The 18,406-nt window shown below is 44.9% G+C and overlaps 1 protein-coding gene across 3 annotated transcripts in view; it reads right to left on the bottom strand.

The window, feature by feature from the left end:
* LOC134958607 (fibulin-2-like) overlaps nt 1-18,406 on the bottom strand; it is a 74,850-nt gene that overhangs the window by 31,059 nt on the left and 25,385 nt on the right. For all 3 annotated transcript variants that reach the window (XM_063941314.1, XM_063941316.1, XM_063941315.1), the window contains exon 3: nt 11,103-11,208. In XM_063941314.1, the coding sequence (XP_063797384.1) occupies nt 11,103-11,208 (106 nt within the window). The remainder of the gene's footprint in view (nt 1-11,102; nt 11,209-18,406) is intronic.

The raw sequence follows: 18,406 nt of genomic DNA, 5'->3' as shown, positions 1-18,406 counted from the left end.
CCCCCCTCTTACACAAATACCACCACCAGCCTCCCTCTTACACAGATACCACCACCAGTCCTCTATTATATAAATACCACCACCAGCTCCCCTCTTACACAAATACCACCACCAGCCCCCCTCTTACATAGATACCACCACCAGCCCCCTCTTACACAAATACTACCACCAGCCCCTGTATAACACAAATACCACCACGACCCCCCTTATTACACAAAAACCACCAGCCTCCCTGTTACACATAATACCACCACCAGCCCCCCTCTTACATAACTAAAACCATCAGACCCCCTATTACACATATACCACAACCAGTCCCCGTGTTACACATATACCACCACCAGCCTGCCTCTTGTACTGATGCCACCACCAGCCCCTCTTACACTGATCTCACATGATATTATTACGATACATTTTCTTAAATAGCAAAATCTTACTTTTAAGAAAAAGAGAGAGATGGAGGATAACATGTCATCTATAAACCTAAACGTCTATGTTCAAATGTCCTACACCTGCATTTCACAGGTTATAGTACCACCCGTTGCTGGGACCTGCACACACTTCATTATCGGCCTCATCATATGTCCTGAATAAGGACTCAGCAGCTCCCGATGTCTCCTGGTTTTATCATAACTGGAACTGTGGTAAGTGTCTGACAAACAACTGAAGGCATCTCAGGAGGTTCTGCAGCTGCAGCTCAGCAGGTGAAGCAGTGAGGTAGTGGTGATTATACCCAGCAGCTGGTAATGGGGGGATGCGGTGGCCCCTAGTCAGAAGACTGTTCTCCTGCATCTAAAAAAGGGCCACCTGCACCCACCCAGGTGCAGTACTGCACTGTCCTAAATGTAGCCCCAGGCCTCCCCTTTAATCTTCTGCACCACTGAGAGTGCAGGACAACCTAAGGCAGCCTCTACAGAATGCCCCAGAGAGGGGTAAGCGTGACCTTCCTCTGGCCGCCATACAGTGGCTGTTCTTATGGACCATTCAGTAGATTCACTCTCAGGACCCAGATATTTATTTTGCAACCTATGAAAATGATAAACTCGCCAAACATGCGGCTATCGCAGCTGTAAGACGCCTGATCTTGGCGATGGGATTTATTACTCCTGAAACCCAACCAAGAAAAACAGACAATTAAGATTTTGTAAATGTGACTCCTTTGGCCTCCGTGTAACTCCTGCATTGCGGCCAAAGCCGTCGTGGTATCACGGACCAGGGATTACGCGGTCTTCATGCCTTCGGTATAAACATAAATGAATTGGGGGAACAGTTAAAGTGTTTTCAGTGTCGTGTTTACAATAAAGTCTCAGCATAAAAGGCTCCGTGTTTCCCTAGCTGAGATCTGTGTTGACCTTTCCACAAGTTTTATGAAGAAATAAATCCTTTATAAACAGCCTACTTACATCTCATACACGGCCCATTGTTTGCCTTTGTCCCCAAAAATGCATCCATTGATTTATGTTATACATAGAAAAATCCACAGAAAGTGTGAAACCTATTTGACTCCCGTGTGGTCTGGATCTAAAGAGAACCCATTGTCTCAAATACAGACGTATGCAATGGGGAATATGACCCAGGAAGTACTGACATCAATGAGGTGTGAGGCACGGTTGCAGTCACATGAATTAGTTCACCCCACAAAACTGCTCCTTCCACTGGCTCCACTGTGTGCCTCAAACCTCAGTGAGGTCACTAGTTTCTAGGCTTCATTCCCAGGAGCTTTGGTTCAGCTGACGAGAAATGTCATGTCTATGAAGAGGCATGACCATGGCACACTGTGTATTTCGTGCCCAGCTGATAAATTTGCACAGTGAACCTCGCTGAAGGAGGCATCACCACACCTTGTTTGAGGTTAGGCTGAACCTCTTCGGCCATCAATCAGATGGTACTTGTAGAACAGTGACACCTTCAGGCTGAAGGTCAGTACTGCATGACATAAAGCAAAACTTACAGACAAGGCAGAAAACATTGTAAAAATTGCTAGAAATGTGTGTGGTACATTGGTATGGCAGAGTTATGTATTGCACACACCAGCGGAATGCCTTGTCACTACAGACAGCCCAGTATTATAAGCAGGTTGCGTTGCAGGATACTGGAACAGCGGGAACGCATGTAATAAGTCAGGTCTCTAAGGCGCTAAGTAGGAGACGACTGTTATCCACCATGTCGCTCTTACACAGTGGCCAGATGGCACCGCAAATGCGCAACACTAACCTTGGCGGCCATCTTGGTAAGGGAATGAAGCCTCTCCTCAGGAGCCAACATGGAGTCTGCACAGAAGCGCACTCCACTATCAAAAAAATTATTCATTATTTTCCAATGAAATAAAAGGTCAATAAAACCCCATTTATTTGATAAAATCAGCGACACCTTTAAGACACAATCTGATATTTAGGTCTACATATTTGGTGGCAGTAGATCAGATTTACAGCACTGGAGCCAGTGGGCACATACATTTTGGTGCACCCAGCACTGCCCATGGCATTATTAGAGCTAGATGGACCCTCACTGTATGGCGGGCAGAGGTGGCCCAGGCGCATGTATAAGATAAGGCGCTCAGAGGCGCGCTACACCGTGACGTGAGAAGGTACACTGGGGGGTAATTCAGACCTGATCGGGTCAGAACTATGCACCGCAATGCACAGGCGCGTCGCACGGGAACAAAGCTGATCCCCGCTCAGCGATGGGTTTGTGCAAAGAATCCATTTGCACGGCCGTTCGTAGGGAGATTGACAGGAAGAAGGAGTGTGTGGGTGGCAACTGACCATTTTCAGGGAGTGGTTGGAAAAACGCAGGCGTGTCCAGGTGTTTGCAGGGAGGGTTCCTGACGTCAATTCCGGTCCCGGACAGGCTGCAGTGATCGCAGCGGCTGAGTAAGTCCTGGGCTGCGCAGAGACTGCACAAGATTTGTTTGTACCGCTTGGCTACACAGGCGATCGCACACTTGCAAAGATAAAATACACTCCCCTATGGGCGGCGACTATCTGATCGCAGCGCTGCAAAAAACTGCTAGCGAGCGATCAGGTCTGAATTACCGCCAATGTGCTGCTGTAGCCCACAGTCTGCCATCTATGAAGTATGGCGTACAAGATTAATATCGGCGCAGCTAACACCAACCTATCAGAGATTGTTATTTTACATGTTCAATTTAGAACCCTAAAACATCTCAATTTTTTTTCCATTTTCACCAGTTTTCCCAGCAGTCGCCCACTGAGTTATGATAAAGAACACCCCACATAATTATTAATAGTTTGTTAGATGAATGACCTCTCCGGAGATTTGTAGCAAGACGGCTACACAGTGATATACAGATGGAGCCCTGCTCATCTATCCCTGTAATAAGATTTAACTGAGCCAGGGCTGTCGGATTTAATCCCCTGCTGTAATGACTTAATCCCCTGCTGTATTGTTCTCGCTGTATTGTATTGCAGCTGAGAACAATAGATGAAAGGTTTATGCTAATAAGCCTTGGTGCACCTAGGCACAGCAGAGAAGACTGAGTAGGGTGAGATATATCGGCCTTGCTAAAGAGTGAAGAAGTTGCCCTTACAAACCAATCAGCTTGTACCTGTCATTTTATATCATGTACTCAAATGCTAGCTAGAACCTGATTGGTTGCCATGGGCAACTTGTCCAGCCTTGAGGAGGCTTGATACACCTCCCCCATATTCTGCGCACAGTCTCATATTAAATATTAGAAATAAATGGTAAATCTGGATTTATTGTGACCCAAAGATGGTTTGTGGAATCCGGTCCTGCCCGTGAGCCGGCACTCCCTGTATATAAGAAGCTAGTGCATTGTTATGTATCAGTCACACCAGGATAATATGTATAATATAATGCACGGCTCATCTAGCAGGAGCACATCTGTGTTTAATCCTATCAGATGCAGCCTTACATCTGGGAATCAGACCCCACCCGGGGAGTAACAGGAATTCTGTTGTCTAACAACAAATATAATACAAGTTGCTATGTTCAGTGGGATGTTTTATATTGAGAGTTTAATGGGCAAAGTATGGAAACGAGCACAACATATTTTTTTAAAAGAGACTTTATTAACAGAAATATTGCAAGTTATGACTTCATCCCTTATTGTAATATAAATGTGATTATCCGCTGACACGATTGTGTAGCTTAGGATGTATCAGCAAAAATAATGTCTTTCATCTGGGTATAAGTCATGCTGCACCCACACCTGCCAGTCTGTTACATTAATGCAGGACAGTCCCCATTTCAGGGATCCGTCCCGCTGGCCTGACAGTTCAGCGAGCGCCTCTGTGCGGCAATCAAGGGTGTTTCTAGGGGAGTACAAGAGACTACTGTCCAAGCATTTCTGAATCCGGCGTGATCATGCCCCCTTGTCAAAAGCCTAAATCTGATGCCCTGACTGGTCGTGCTTATCTATAGCTGAACTTTCTATAAAAACAATCATCAATAATGATATTGTGCTGCAGCAGTCTCTATTATTAAACATTCTATTGCATTAAGTGGCCGACGCTAGCCCCACACGAATAATGCGGCAGATGCTAGTACCACACGAGTAATGCGGCAGACACTAGTACCACACGAGTAATGCAGCAGACACTAGTACCACACGAGTAATGCAGCAGACACTAGTACCACACGAGTAATGCAGCAGACACTAGCACCACACGAGTAATGCGGCAGACACTAGCACCACACGAGTAATGCGGCAGACACTAGCACCACACAAGTAAAACGGCAAACACTAGTACCACACGAGTAATGCAGCAGACACTAGCACCACACTAGTAATGCAGCAGACGCTAGCACCACACAAGAAATGCAGCAGACACTAGCACCACACGAGTAATGCAGCAGACACTAGCACCACACGAGTAATGCAGCAGACACTAGCAACACACGAGTAATGCAGCAGATGCTAGCACCACACGAGTAATGCGGCAGACACTAGCACCACACGAGTAATGCAGCAGATGCTAGCACCACACGAGTAATGCGGCAAACACTAGTACCACACAAGTAAAACGGCAGACACTAGTACCACACGAGTAATGCAGCAGACACTAGTACCACACGAGTAATGCAGCAGACGCTAGCACCACACAAGTAATGCAGCAGACACTAGCACCACACGAGTAATGCAGCAGATGCTAGCACCACACGAGTAATGCAGCAGACACTAGCCCCACACGAGTAATGCGGCAGACACTAGCACCACAAGAGTAATGCAGCAGACACTAGCACCACACGAGTAATGCAGCAGACACTAGCACCACATGAGTAATGCAGCAGACGCTAGCACCACACGAGTAATGCGGCAGACACTAGAACAACACGAGTAATGCAGCAGACGCTAGCACCACACGAGTAATGCAGCAGACACTAGCACCACACGAGTAATGCAGCAGACGCTAGCACCACATGAGTAATGCAGCAGACACTAGTACCACACGAGTAATACAGCAGACGCTAGCATCAGATGAGTAATGCAGCAGACGCTAGCACCAGATGATTAATGCGGGAGATGTTAACACCACACAAGTAATGCGGCAGACACTAGCACCAGATGAGTAATGCAGCAGATACTAGCACCACACGAGTAATGCAGCAGACGCTAGCACCAGATGAGTAATGCAGCAGACGCTAGCACCAGATGAGTAATGCAGGAGATGTTAACACCACACGAGTAATGCGGCAGACGCTAGCACCACACGAGTAATTCAGCAGACACTAGCACCACACGAGTAATGCAGCGGACACTAGCACCACACGAGTCGAGTAATACAGCAGACGCTAGCACCAGATGAGTAATGCAGGAGATGTTAACACCACACGAGTAATGCGGCAGACACTAGCACCACACGAGTAATGCAGCAGGCACTAGCACCACATGAGTAATATAGCAGATGCTAGCACCACATGAGTAGTGCAGCAGACACTAGTACCACACGAGTAATACAGCAGATGCTAGCACCAGATCAGTAATGCAGCAGACGCTAGCACCAGATGAGTAATGCAGCAGACACTAGCACCACACGAGTAATGCAGCAGACGCTAGCACCAGATGAGTAATACAGCAGACACTAGCACCACACGAGTAATGCAGAAGACGCTAGCACCAGATGAGTAATGCAGGAGATGTTAACACCACAAGAGTAATGCAGCAGACGCTAGTACCACACGAGTAATGCAGCAGACACTAGCACCACACGAGTAATGCAGCAGACGCTAGCACCACAAGAGTAATGCAGCAGACGCTAGTACCTCATGAGTAATGCAGCAGATGCTAGCACCAGACGAGTAATGCGGCAGACGCTAGCACCACACGGGTAATGCGCAGACGCTAGCATCACACGAGTAATGCAGCAGACGCTAGCACCTGACGAGTAATGTGGCAGACGCTAGCACCACACGAGTAATGTGGCAGACGCTAGCACCACACGAGTAATGCAGCAGACACTAGCTCTACACGAGTAATGCAGCAGACGCTAGCCCCACACGAGTAATGCAGCAGACGCTAGCACCATGCGAGTAATGCAGCAGACACTAGTACCACACGAGTAATGCAGCAGACGCTAGCACCACACGAGTAATGCAGCATATACTAGCACCACATGAGTAATGCAGCAGATGCTAGCACCACACGATTAATGCGGCAGATGCTACCACCACACGTGTAATGCAGCAGACGCTAGCACCACACGAGTAATGCAGCATACGCTAGCACCACACGAGTAATGCGGCAGACACTAGCACCACATGAGTAATGCAGCAGACGCTAGCACCACACGAGTAATGCAGCAGACACTAGCACCACATGGGTAATGCAGCAGACACTAGCACCAGCCGAGTAATGCAGCAGACACTAGCACCACACGAGTAATGCAGCAGACGCTAGCACCACACGAGTAATGCGGCAGACACTAGCACCACACGAGTAATGCAGCAGACGCTAGAACCACACGAGTAAAACAGCAGACACTAGCACCACCTGAGTAATGCTGCAGACACTAGCACCACTCGAGTAATGCAGCAGACGCTAGCACCACACGAGTAAAGTGGCAAAGCGACATTCTGTATAACGTGATAGCTACTAGGTAACATCTGACTGTTGTCCATGCATGAATAATGGGACTAATTCAGACCTGATCACAGCAGCAAATTTGTTCTCTAGTGGGCAAAACCACTGCAGGTGGGGCAGATGTAACATGTGCAGAGAGAGTTAGATTTGGGTGGGGTGTGTTCAAACTGATATCTAAGTTGCAGTGTAACAATAAAGCAGCCAGTATTTACCCTGCACATAAACAAAACAACCCACCCAAATCTAACTCTCTCTGCACATGTTACATCTGCCCCACCTGCAGTGCACATGGTTTTGACCATTACGGAACACATTTTCTGCTGCGATCAGGTCTGAATTAGGCCCCATGAACGTTCTACGTCTACATTTATCCTAATATCCTATTTTTGTTCAGTCTGCGTCATGGCATTATCACTGCCCAGCCACATACTGTGTGTTATATCCCCACTGGTATGCCCATTAGCTATTCTGCAGCTGTGCTGTGTGTCCCAGACAATCCGCTGGAGACATCACTGCTGCAGATTATACTCCAACATGAAGTGACCTGGCCGTTGTGTGATGGAGCGCGGGGAATGCTTGTAAACAGTTATAGGTTCTGATGCGAGTCCGGAACTTTGCTCATTTTTACGGGCAAAAATATCTGCACACGATAAACAAAGTCAGATTAAAAAAAAAGTCTTGAATACTTTCTAGGTTACTCTGGTTTCTTTCTACGTAATGGTGCAATTTCCAGAGTTGCAAATCATAGTTCTGTGCTGCAATATACCTTGTACCAAACCTGGCAATGCATTTCTAGGTACAACCGTGCACATAAACCTAAGTGCAATCTATACATAGACTAATGGAAAGAGTGGCAGTAATGACTTCTGGCGTAAACATTTTTACACAATGCAGGAGGACAAAATGATAATGACAATTTATTCTAAGATGGACATGGTGACGGCTAAAACATTAAAAAAAAACCCCCTACAATAAAAAATCAACAAAAAAAAATATAGCAAATGAATACACACAGATGGGAGTCTGTTGACTTATAAAGACTGGCACTATGCAGATGTTTAATGGTGTGCAGGGCAGCCACCTGGGGGGGACTGGGGGGACTGGTGTCCCGGGCCCTTACAGAGGGTGTGTGGGAAAAATTTATATATATTATATATATATATATATATATATATACACACACACACACACACACACACACACACACACACACACACACACACACACACACACACACACATATATACATACAAAAACAATACTCCCCTCCTGCGCTATTCTATTATAATATAAGGGATGTGAGAAACAGTATCCAGACGATACTAGTACAACTGGCTGCCTAATTCCACTAAGTTCCCTGTTAGGGGGAACTAAACATAGAAATGGAGTAAGAAATAGAGGAATAGGGCGCCCAAGGATAATGTCAACCCCAAAATTTAAAGAACCTCAAAAAATTACATGGTATGATTAGATCTGGCATTAAAATATAAAAATATACTGTTCATTTAATAATTTATTAAAAAAATACAGAAGCATACATGGTGTCCATCATATTACATGGTTAACAAGATGCATATCTCCTATATTTTGTGGAAGGGTGCAGATAAACTTCTGCCTGTGTCCTTAATCTTCCTTATTGAGTATTCGGAGATAACATCAGAAAACAGAGTAATAGTCCAACGCGTTTCGTCTAATACCAAGACTTCATCAGGGGTGTGTCTCTGATCTTTGATAAATAATGACAAAAGAGAACTATTTTGATGAACCCAGACAATCAATCAAGGATATTCATAAGGAAAAATCGATAACCACCATTGTGGTAATATCACTCCAACCTCTAGAGTCGACTACCCAATTTCTAACCATCAATTAAGGAGGTTCAGAAATCAGAAGGTGAATGGAGTCGGCTAATTCCAACCAAAAAGAACCTCAAAGGTCAGCTCAAAAAATGGAGCTTATGCATACAAAAGATCCTTGTATGAATAAATGGATTTTGGAACCTTCCAACAGCAAGTCAGTGAATGTCCAGTCCTACATGCAATAATGATATAGGGCCAGGGGCGTCCTAAGGGGATCCGGTCTGAAAGTTGACGCTGCCTAGGTCGACAATGTTTGAGCTGACCACTGAAGGTCGACAGTGATGGAAGGTCGACATGGTTCCTAGGTCGACATGTTCTATGTCGACAGTTCACAAGGTCGACATGAGTTTTTTTTTTAAATTTTTTTTTTTTTAACATTTTCATATGTAACGATCCACGTGGACTACGAATGGGAATAGTAACCTGTGCTGAGCTCAGCAGTAGCGGAGCGAGGCACCATTCCCGAATTGTTCGCCATGCGAGGGGACACGGTGCACTAATTTGGCTTCCCGGTCACTGTACAGAGTAAGCGACACAAAAAAAATGTTAAACACTCATGTCGACCTTTTGAACTGTCGACATAGAACATGTCGACCTAGAAACCATGTCGACCTTCCATCCCTGTCGACCAAGTTCCCGTCGACCTTCAGTGGTCGACTCAAACACTGTCGACTTAGATAGTGTCGATTCAATGATCCACACCCGTCCTAAGAGAGGAGGAGGTCCGTGTGCGCTCTCCTTCTGGGCCACTCCTCTCTGACCGGCAGCGTTCTTGATTCTGGTCACTAGGGTCAATGTGGGACCTTAGCGCTGTCCCAGAGTGTAGTGCGCAGGTCTCCAGTAAAATGGCACGGCGGCCATTTTCCCAGTGATTTTCCTACTTTGCATGTGCGCCGCAACGGAGTCCAGGGGGAGGGGGGGGGGGCCACACTGCACACCCTCCGCCCGTCTTTTTCAATATTTACCCTCTGGAGTCCCGTGTTGCAAAAGCGCTGCAGAAATCATTATAAATACGCCAGTAATATAGGCCCTCATTCAGCATGGATTACAGTTGCAAAGCTGCGCAATTTGCAACCAGTTATGCGACATGCACGCTGCACTCGCCTAAGACGGGCCATCTCTGTGCGGCTGGAGAGCCACCTCCCGGTTACCGCCAAGGAACGCCCAGCACATTTCCAGTACGTATCTGAGACCGTGCACCTCATTCGCCGCTGCGCCACTGTGATTACACACCGTGGGACGCATGCGCTGTGCGAGTTTTTAGGGAATTAGCCACATGCGCCATAGAACTAAACTGCACATCAGCGTGTACGTCAGCATTACCTGCAACTCACAGTCAGGCCTTAAATGCCATGATACTTCAAGGGGTTAGAAGGCCAGTTTTGGTTTCCTTATATAAAGAAGAGATTATCAGTTGTATCACAGACACAAAACCCTTATCACGCGATACAGGACAGAAGTGTTTAGAGTAGACGTGCTGTATGTGACGTATATAGGAGTGCGGTATTTTATTTTGGGTTCTCTGTAGGCTCCTGGTGCCCTTATAGCGATCCGGGATCGGTAAGACGGATATGGGAATGGCGCCATGTTTTGTTTGGCCTGTATGAGCTGGGTTGTATCTCTGAGCTTCATCAGTAAATCAGTGACTTCTGAAAATACTGAGATCAAGATCAAGCGGTAAGAAGGTGGTGTAATACGAGGATAGGCTTGCAAGGCTAGGCATGTTTACATTGGAAAAGAGGAGACTAAGAGGGGACATGATCAACATCTACAAATATATAAGGGGTCAATACACAGAGCTCGGGAGGGACCTGTTTTCTATAAGATCAGCACAGAGGACACGTGGTCACTCGCTTAGGTTAGAGGAGAGGAGTTTCCGCACATTGAGGCGAAAAGGTTTTTTCACAGTAAGGACAATACGTGTTTGGAATTCCCTGCCTGAGGGAGTAGTAACTGCGGACTCAGTCAACACCTTTAAGAATGGGCTAGATAAATTCCTATTGCATAAAGATATTCAGGGTTATGGTGCGTAGTCACGCATTATAGTTAATATAACTAGTCCTAACATAAAAATTACTAGACCTATAATAATACTGCATAGGAGACCACAAATAGGTTGAACTCGATGGACAATTGTCTTTTTTCAACCTTAGTTACTATGTTACTATGTTACCTACCGGCAGTCGTCATCAGCACTGAACGGCATCTTCTCACATTCTCCATGGTCAATAGACCACTGCTGGCCGGCCGCACAGCAGGTCTCTACCATCTCCTTAGCTGACCCTGGGCACAAAAATCATTACAGTCATAAGACGGAGAACAGATTCACAATAACACATTTCTACATGCCTGAGTTTACCCAGCATTGTGCATTTACTATATATATTCATGCAGTGAGGTACAGGTCTTATCCACCGTCAGATGACTTTGACCAGTTTGAACACACCGTCCATTAAATATACTTTTATTTTTCCGTGTCCTTGGATATGACACAGACCTGCACTCTGGATACAGCTGAAGAGGTGGTGTACAAGTAGTAAAGTTATCTGAAGGTGGAACTGGCCACTTACAGAGATATAAATACACCACTTAGAACACAGTGTAGGTTATAATATGGTCTGATGAAAACATACATACATACGCTAAGGCTCTGACAGAGGAGGTGGGCGCCCCCATCCAAGGACACCATATCACCCTCTCCTGCTACCATTATCCAACCTTTGCCCTCACTTCATGGGCCATATGTAATAGCGTCCAAGTTTTCCGGCGGTGCGGGTTGCCGGACAAATTCAGACGTTTTTTAAAGGGGCAATCACTTACAAGACAAAACCATACTTAAATGATTGCCACTTTCAAAAAAACGTCAGTTTGGGTGGCACCTCGCACCTCCGGAAAACTCGGACACTATCACAGCTCGCCTCCTATCTGTGAAAACACATTTGTTTCTATTCATAACTCCAGCCATGGCCCACCCTAAAGGTAATACACCCCATATACTCCCCAAAGGTGATACACCCCATATACTCCCCAAAGAGGATACACCCCATATACTTCCTAAAGAGGATACACCCCATATACTCCCCAAAGGTGATACACCCCATATACTCCCCAAAGAGGATACACCCCATATACTCCCCAAAGAGGATACACCCAATATCCTACCCAAAGAAGATACACCCCATATACTCCCCAAAGGTGATACACCCCATATACTCCCCATATACTCCCCAAAGAGGATACACCCCATATACTCCCCAAAGGTGATACACCCCATATACTCCCCAAAGAGGATACACCCCATATCCTACCCAAAGAAGATACACCCCATATACTCCCCAAAGAGGATACACCCCATATACTCCCCAGAGAGAATACACCCCATGTACTCCCCAAAGGTGATACACCCCATATATTCCCCAAAGAGGATACATCCCATATACTCCCCAAAGGTGATACACCCCATATACTCCCCAAAGGTATTACACCCCATATACTCCCCAAAGAGGATACACCCCATATACTCCCCAAAGAGGATACACCCCATGTACTCCCCAAAGAGGATATACCCCATATACTCCCCAAAGAGGATATACCCCATATACTCCCCAAAGAGGATACACTCCATGTACTCCCCAAAGGTGATACACCCCATATACTCCCCAAAGGTGATACACCCCATATACTCCCCAAAGAGGATACAACCCATATACTCCCCAAAGGTGATACACCCCATATACTCCCCAAAGGTGATACACCCCATATACTCCCCAAAACTGATACACCCCATATACTCCCCATAGATTATACAGACTATAATGGACACCTCTGCCCGCAGCTAGAACACACTTTTTAATCATTCAGAATTTGGATATGGGAGACTAAGCCTGTGCCTCCAAATGTACAATTGTATTCACCCTAACACGAAACAATGATGTATGTAGAGGGTACACATTTCACCTGGCCCTTCTCATTTAGGGGGAGATGTATCAAGCCTAGAAGAGAGATAAAATGAGGAAATTGCCCTTAGCAACCGATCAGAATCTGTCATGTCATAGATTGTCAGGGCCGGCAACAGAAATCTTGGTGCCCCATACAGTGATATCTCTGGGGCCCCCTCAGTTTTAATATATATATATATATATATATATATATATACACTGCTCAAAAAAATAAAGGGAACACTAAAATAACACATCCTAGATCTGAATGAATGAAATATTCTTATTAAATACTTTGTTCTTTACATAGTTGAATGTGCTGACAACAAAATCACACAAAAATTATCAATGGAAATCAAATTTATTAACCCATGGAGGTCTGGATTTGGAGTCACCCTCAAAATTAAAGTGGAAAAACACACTACAGGCTGATCCACCTTTGATGTAATGTCCTTAAAACAAGTCAAAATGAGGCTCAGTAGTGTGTGTGGCCTCCACGTGCCTGTATGACCTCCCTTTCCATTGATAATTTTTGTGTGATTTTGTTGTCAGCACATTCACCTATGTAAAGAACAAAGTATTTAACAAGAATATTTCATTCATTCAGATCTAGGATGTGTTATTTTAGTGTTCCCTTTATTTTTTTGAGCAGTGTATATTTTATATACGTATATATATATATATATATATATATATATATATATATATAATGCAGGTAGGAGCTGGTTGGCTGGTACCTTATCTCTCTCCGCATACTCTTTAAAATAAAATAAGTAACACAATAAATAAATAAAACATGCCCCCGCCTCCTGATCCCCAGCCATCTTTGGAACTCGGCCCCCTGAACTAATTCCTGCTATATATCGGTGACTGTGAGCCTGGATGATGATCTGGGGTATGAAAGCTCTGGCCTTCCTGATTACTTAGGCCACCCTGGGACTGCGGAACAAATACCGGTGTTTATGGATTAAAGGATCCTCTTGTGGAGATCCCAGCACCAGTCACATCACGTCCCATCCCTTGTTGGTTGATACTATCAGCAGGAGGACTTTACCATTCTGGAGGTTCTTCAAGATGAGAACCATGTTTTATTACGGCCTTCGTCTCTCTGACGCACTTTCTTTACTGTGGTCCTTTTATCCTCTACACCGGTATTCCCGGCAGCCCGTCTGCTACTTCATTCCACCCATGCTGCATAGACTCCCAATCCGCTGTCCTCCCTGAGATGTGGTCCCTGAGGGGAAGCTGGAATCACACTGTGTTGCCGGATCTCACGTCAGCTGCCTCTTAATCAGCAGGAAGATTGGAATTCTCAAGTGGGTCACCTACTGATAATAGCTATAACGGATCCCTCAACCGGTATAAGATCCCAAGTACAACAAGTCACAGCGCTTCCTGTGCAGACACAATCATCCACTTCATGGTGGGTGCAGTGATAAATACCAGAGTGCCAACCGCAAACATCTTTGTCATCACTGGATAAGGGCCCAGCATGTCTGGCAAAGCAGCCGTATTGGACCTGTTGCAGAGTAGAATGGCCTGGTGCAGAGACGGACGCCAGTCATCAAAGATGTGCCCAGATTACGTGCAGAAATAAATACCTATATATGCACAGTGGTAGCGTAGCAAGTCATCTTGCCTGAAGCTGAGCCATGCGAGGGGACACGGTGCACTAATTGGGGTTCCCGGTCACTGTACGGAGAAACCGGCACCAAAAGAATATATAAACACCATGTCAACCTTTCGACCTGTCGACCTAGACCATGTCGACCTAGTTACTGTCGACCAATAGTGGTCGACCTAGACACTGTCGACCTTCCATACCACACCCCTTCCACCAGCCCTATCCTGTGGGCAAATAATACCCAGCCTGGAAACTGGCATATTGATGCCTACAGATGGGTCCACAGTTATCTTGGCTAGTTTGCTGCGCCTAGGCACAACATGACTTATTAACATAAACCCTTCATCTATTGTTCTCAGCTGCAATACAATACAGAGAACAATACAGCAGGGGATTAAGTCATTACAGCAGGGGATTAAGTCCGACTGCCCAGTCTCAGTTAGTCCTATTAAAGGTCAAGATAAACATGGACCCTTCTGTATGTCCAACTTTGCACAGCCGCAGTTCCATCGACGCACCCTCACTGAGTTTTGCCAATGCTACAGCCCCATGCATCATATTTACAGCCTTGTTCCGCCACTTCAGTCTCAGGTGGGTAACCAGTGAAATGCCTATAGTATAAATCTGCATCGCCGTCAATTGCGTGCTCTCAGATCGGATATGTGCAACAATCAGGCCCAATGTGCACCTTTATGCTGTATTTCGGCAGAGGTGCGCATCTTCCTGTAATAAGGAGAAAAAATAGAACATGTTCCTTCACTCGTGTGATTCATTTAAGCCGCAATTAATGCAGTGTTTTAGGAAAAGTCTTATATAAAGAAAGGAACGCTAACAAAGCGAGCGGAGGTTGGGCTTTCATCTATGAACTTTGCATCTTTATGTACTATTCAGATCACTTCCAAGAATGGAGACCTTGACGTGCGCTGGATGGACCAATTTGGATGCACTGGTACATGGCAAACGCATTGCGCCGAGGGCATCCAGTGATATTAGTTGTCAAAGTCAAAAAAATAATAATTACATACAGAAAACATACAAACTCCACACGGATGAGTCGCTGTGCGTGCAAATACATGCAGCGTGCACAGCGATATATGTTAACACACGCATTCACACAGACAAGCCACAAAGATATTTTCAACACATATTTCATACCACACATAAATTAAACATGTCAAACACCAGACATTATAATGTTTTAAATTATATAATGGAGTATAACATCATGTATAGGTATCAATGGAATAGAACAAGATAAACATGTCATGCTCGGTGTCAAAATAATCAGAGAAATGAGTGTGTTGGTTTGATACCTGTGATTAGATTGTAGCACATTGCAATGAGTAGTTATGATTGAATGTAGGAATATGAAGCCACAATTCTAGTGACAACAAAGAACTTCCTGGAAGACAGCATGCGTGCAGAAAGGATCCAGTGGCTAACCCCTGTAATTACACCATCAAATTGGACGTTGCTTGCATATGAACTGACCAATAACACATCATGAATGAGAGAGTTCCCTCCCCTGGACAAATAACAGAAGACTCAGTCCCAGACCTGTACTCCCCCAATATACACAGTGTATAGCTGATCCCAGACACAAGAAGTTCTGTTTGCTGGTTGCTGTTCAAGATGCTTTTTTTTGCTGTTCTGTGTAGCTGCTGTTGAGGCATCCAAAGATGGAGAAAAGTGTGCATCGAGGTAAATGGTAATTGTATGCTGGTTGTAGCTGTAATGGATTCTTTTGTAACTATCTGCTTCTTGTGTAATTGTAACATTATAACTGAATGATATATACTGTACATGTGACATATTGTATACATATCCTTTTAATATCACATATATACATATATATATATATATATATCAATGAGCGTTGGAACTCAGACAATATGTGCGTGTACTTGTTTTCTCTTACGAGATGTAGTGTTTGCGACGTACAGCGCACTTTTATCGTATATGGTAATAAGATGCGCCTTGCGTTTGCAACATATATTATCGCTGGCAATATAAATATTTATTAGAAATATATTTGACTTTCACATAGTGAACACAGCCCATATTACGCTGGTGGAGAAGTTGAGGCGGCGTTCTCCTTTAAGAAAGTGCGTCTCCCTCAAGTCACTCATTTTCAGCTTTCCTTCCACTTCACTTGTTTTATTTTGTAACTTTTCCAGTCAGTTACATTTCCTCCTCCTCCTCATCTTTCTCTCTTTCTCTACGCCAAGCTGAGACTTCTGGAACCGTTTTAGCATCTTATGTTACCTGAAGGGGTATTTTAAACTCCAGCTGTGGGTTTTGCTATTGTTTATATAGAGCTGCTACAAAATAAATGTTCTATTGAGGAGAAATTTAGCTGGAGGAACAAAACGGTAATTTGATGGAAGTCAAGAACCCGTGTGCATGAAGGCGAGAGCACGGAGCGCCAAACCAACCGAGTTATCGTGGTATGTAAATAGTAAAAAAAAATGAAATGAGACGAATAAGCCAATGTCAACACTGCGCCGAGCGTCGAAGCATCCAAGGTACAACAAATGTTTAAAACAATATGTTTCATTTTTTTATATGAGACAATTGGTGCCGAATGGAAAATGGGAAAATGGGAATGTCTCAGGCGGGGGATATAATACACGTATATAAAGATTATGTTAGTTCTGTAGGAGAATCTAGAGCAGGGGTGCAAGTAGACATTTTTTCTTAGTGGTACTGATAGTAAAAATGGACTTGGTCATGTGTCATGAGCAGGCGTGGTCACATGAAACTAGAGGAGTGGCTACATGAAAATAGGGGCATGGCCACATTATGCCACACACCATAACACCCATTACACATTATGCCACACACCGTAATGACCATTACACATTATGCCACACACTATAACACCCATTACACATTATGCCACACACCGTAATGACCCTTACACATTATGCCACACACCATAATGCCCCTTACACATTATGCCACACACCGTAATGACCCTTACACATTATGCCACACACCGTAATGCCCATTACGCATTATGCCACACACTGTAATGTCCCTTACACATTATGCCACACACCGTAATGCCCCTTACACATTATGCCACACACCGTAATGCCCATTACACATTATGCCACACACCGTAATGCCCATTACACATTATGCCACACACCATAATGCCCATTACACATTATGCCACACACCATAATGCCCATTACACATTATGCCACACACCGTAATGCCCCTTACACATTATGCCACACACCATAATACCCATTACACATTATGCCACACACCGTAATGCCCCTTACACATTATGCCACACACCATAACACCCATTACACATTATGCCACACACCGTAATGTCCATTACACATTATGCCACACACCGTAATGCCTATTACATATTATGCCACACACAGTTATGCCACTGACACCATTTATATCCCACACTGCGCGGCTGTAGCTCCGGATTTAATGCCAAGAGAGCTGTTTAATTACTTGCCAATTTCTCCACACAGTAAACCCGCAACTAACAAGCGTTAACCCGCAGAGGGCGCAGTTATCTCAGATTAATCCTCACAGGTCCTGAGCCTTGTCGTTAAATGACTGTGACCAAGTGTGACCGCTTCACTCAGCCAATCACAACCAATCTGCATAGCAAAACGCTTGTGATTGGTTGGTGTCTAATGATATGAAAAGACTGTAAACGATTATGTAGCAGGTGCTGTATGAAGGGACATTCCCATATCACAGACATACTGAATTGCTGACTTTAGGCCTCATTCGGTAAGCATCATTGATGCGATCGCATCCTCCCAAGTTTTGTGCCACTGTGCACGAGCAGTGCACATTCTGCGGCTGTGCGTGACTGAAAATGCAATCGCATTTATGAGAATGCCTCTGCCTGATTGACAGACGGAGGTGTTCATGGCGT

The sequence above is a fragment of the Pseudophryne corroboree genome, chromosome 9 (genome assembly GCF_028390025.1).
Source record: "Pseudophryne corroboree isolate aPseCor3 chromosome 9, aPseCor3.hap2, whole genome shotgun sequence".
Lineage (NCBI taxonomy): Eukaryota > Metazoa > Chordata > Amphibia > Anura > Myobatrachidae > Pseudophryne > Pseudophryne corroboree.
Note: the sequence above shows the minus strand (reverse complement) of the source record. Positions and strands in the feature narration are given on the sequence as shown.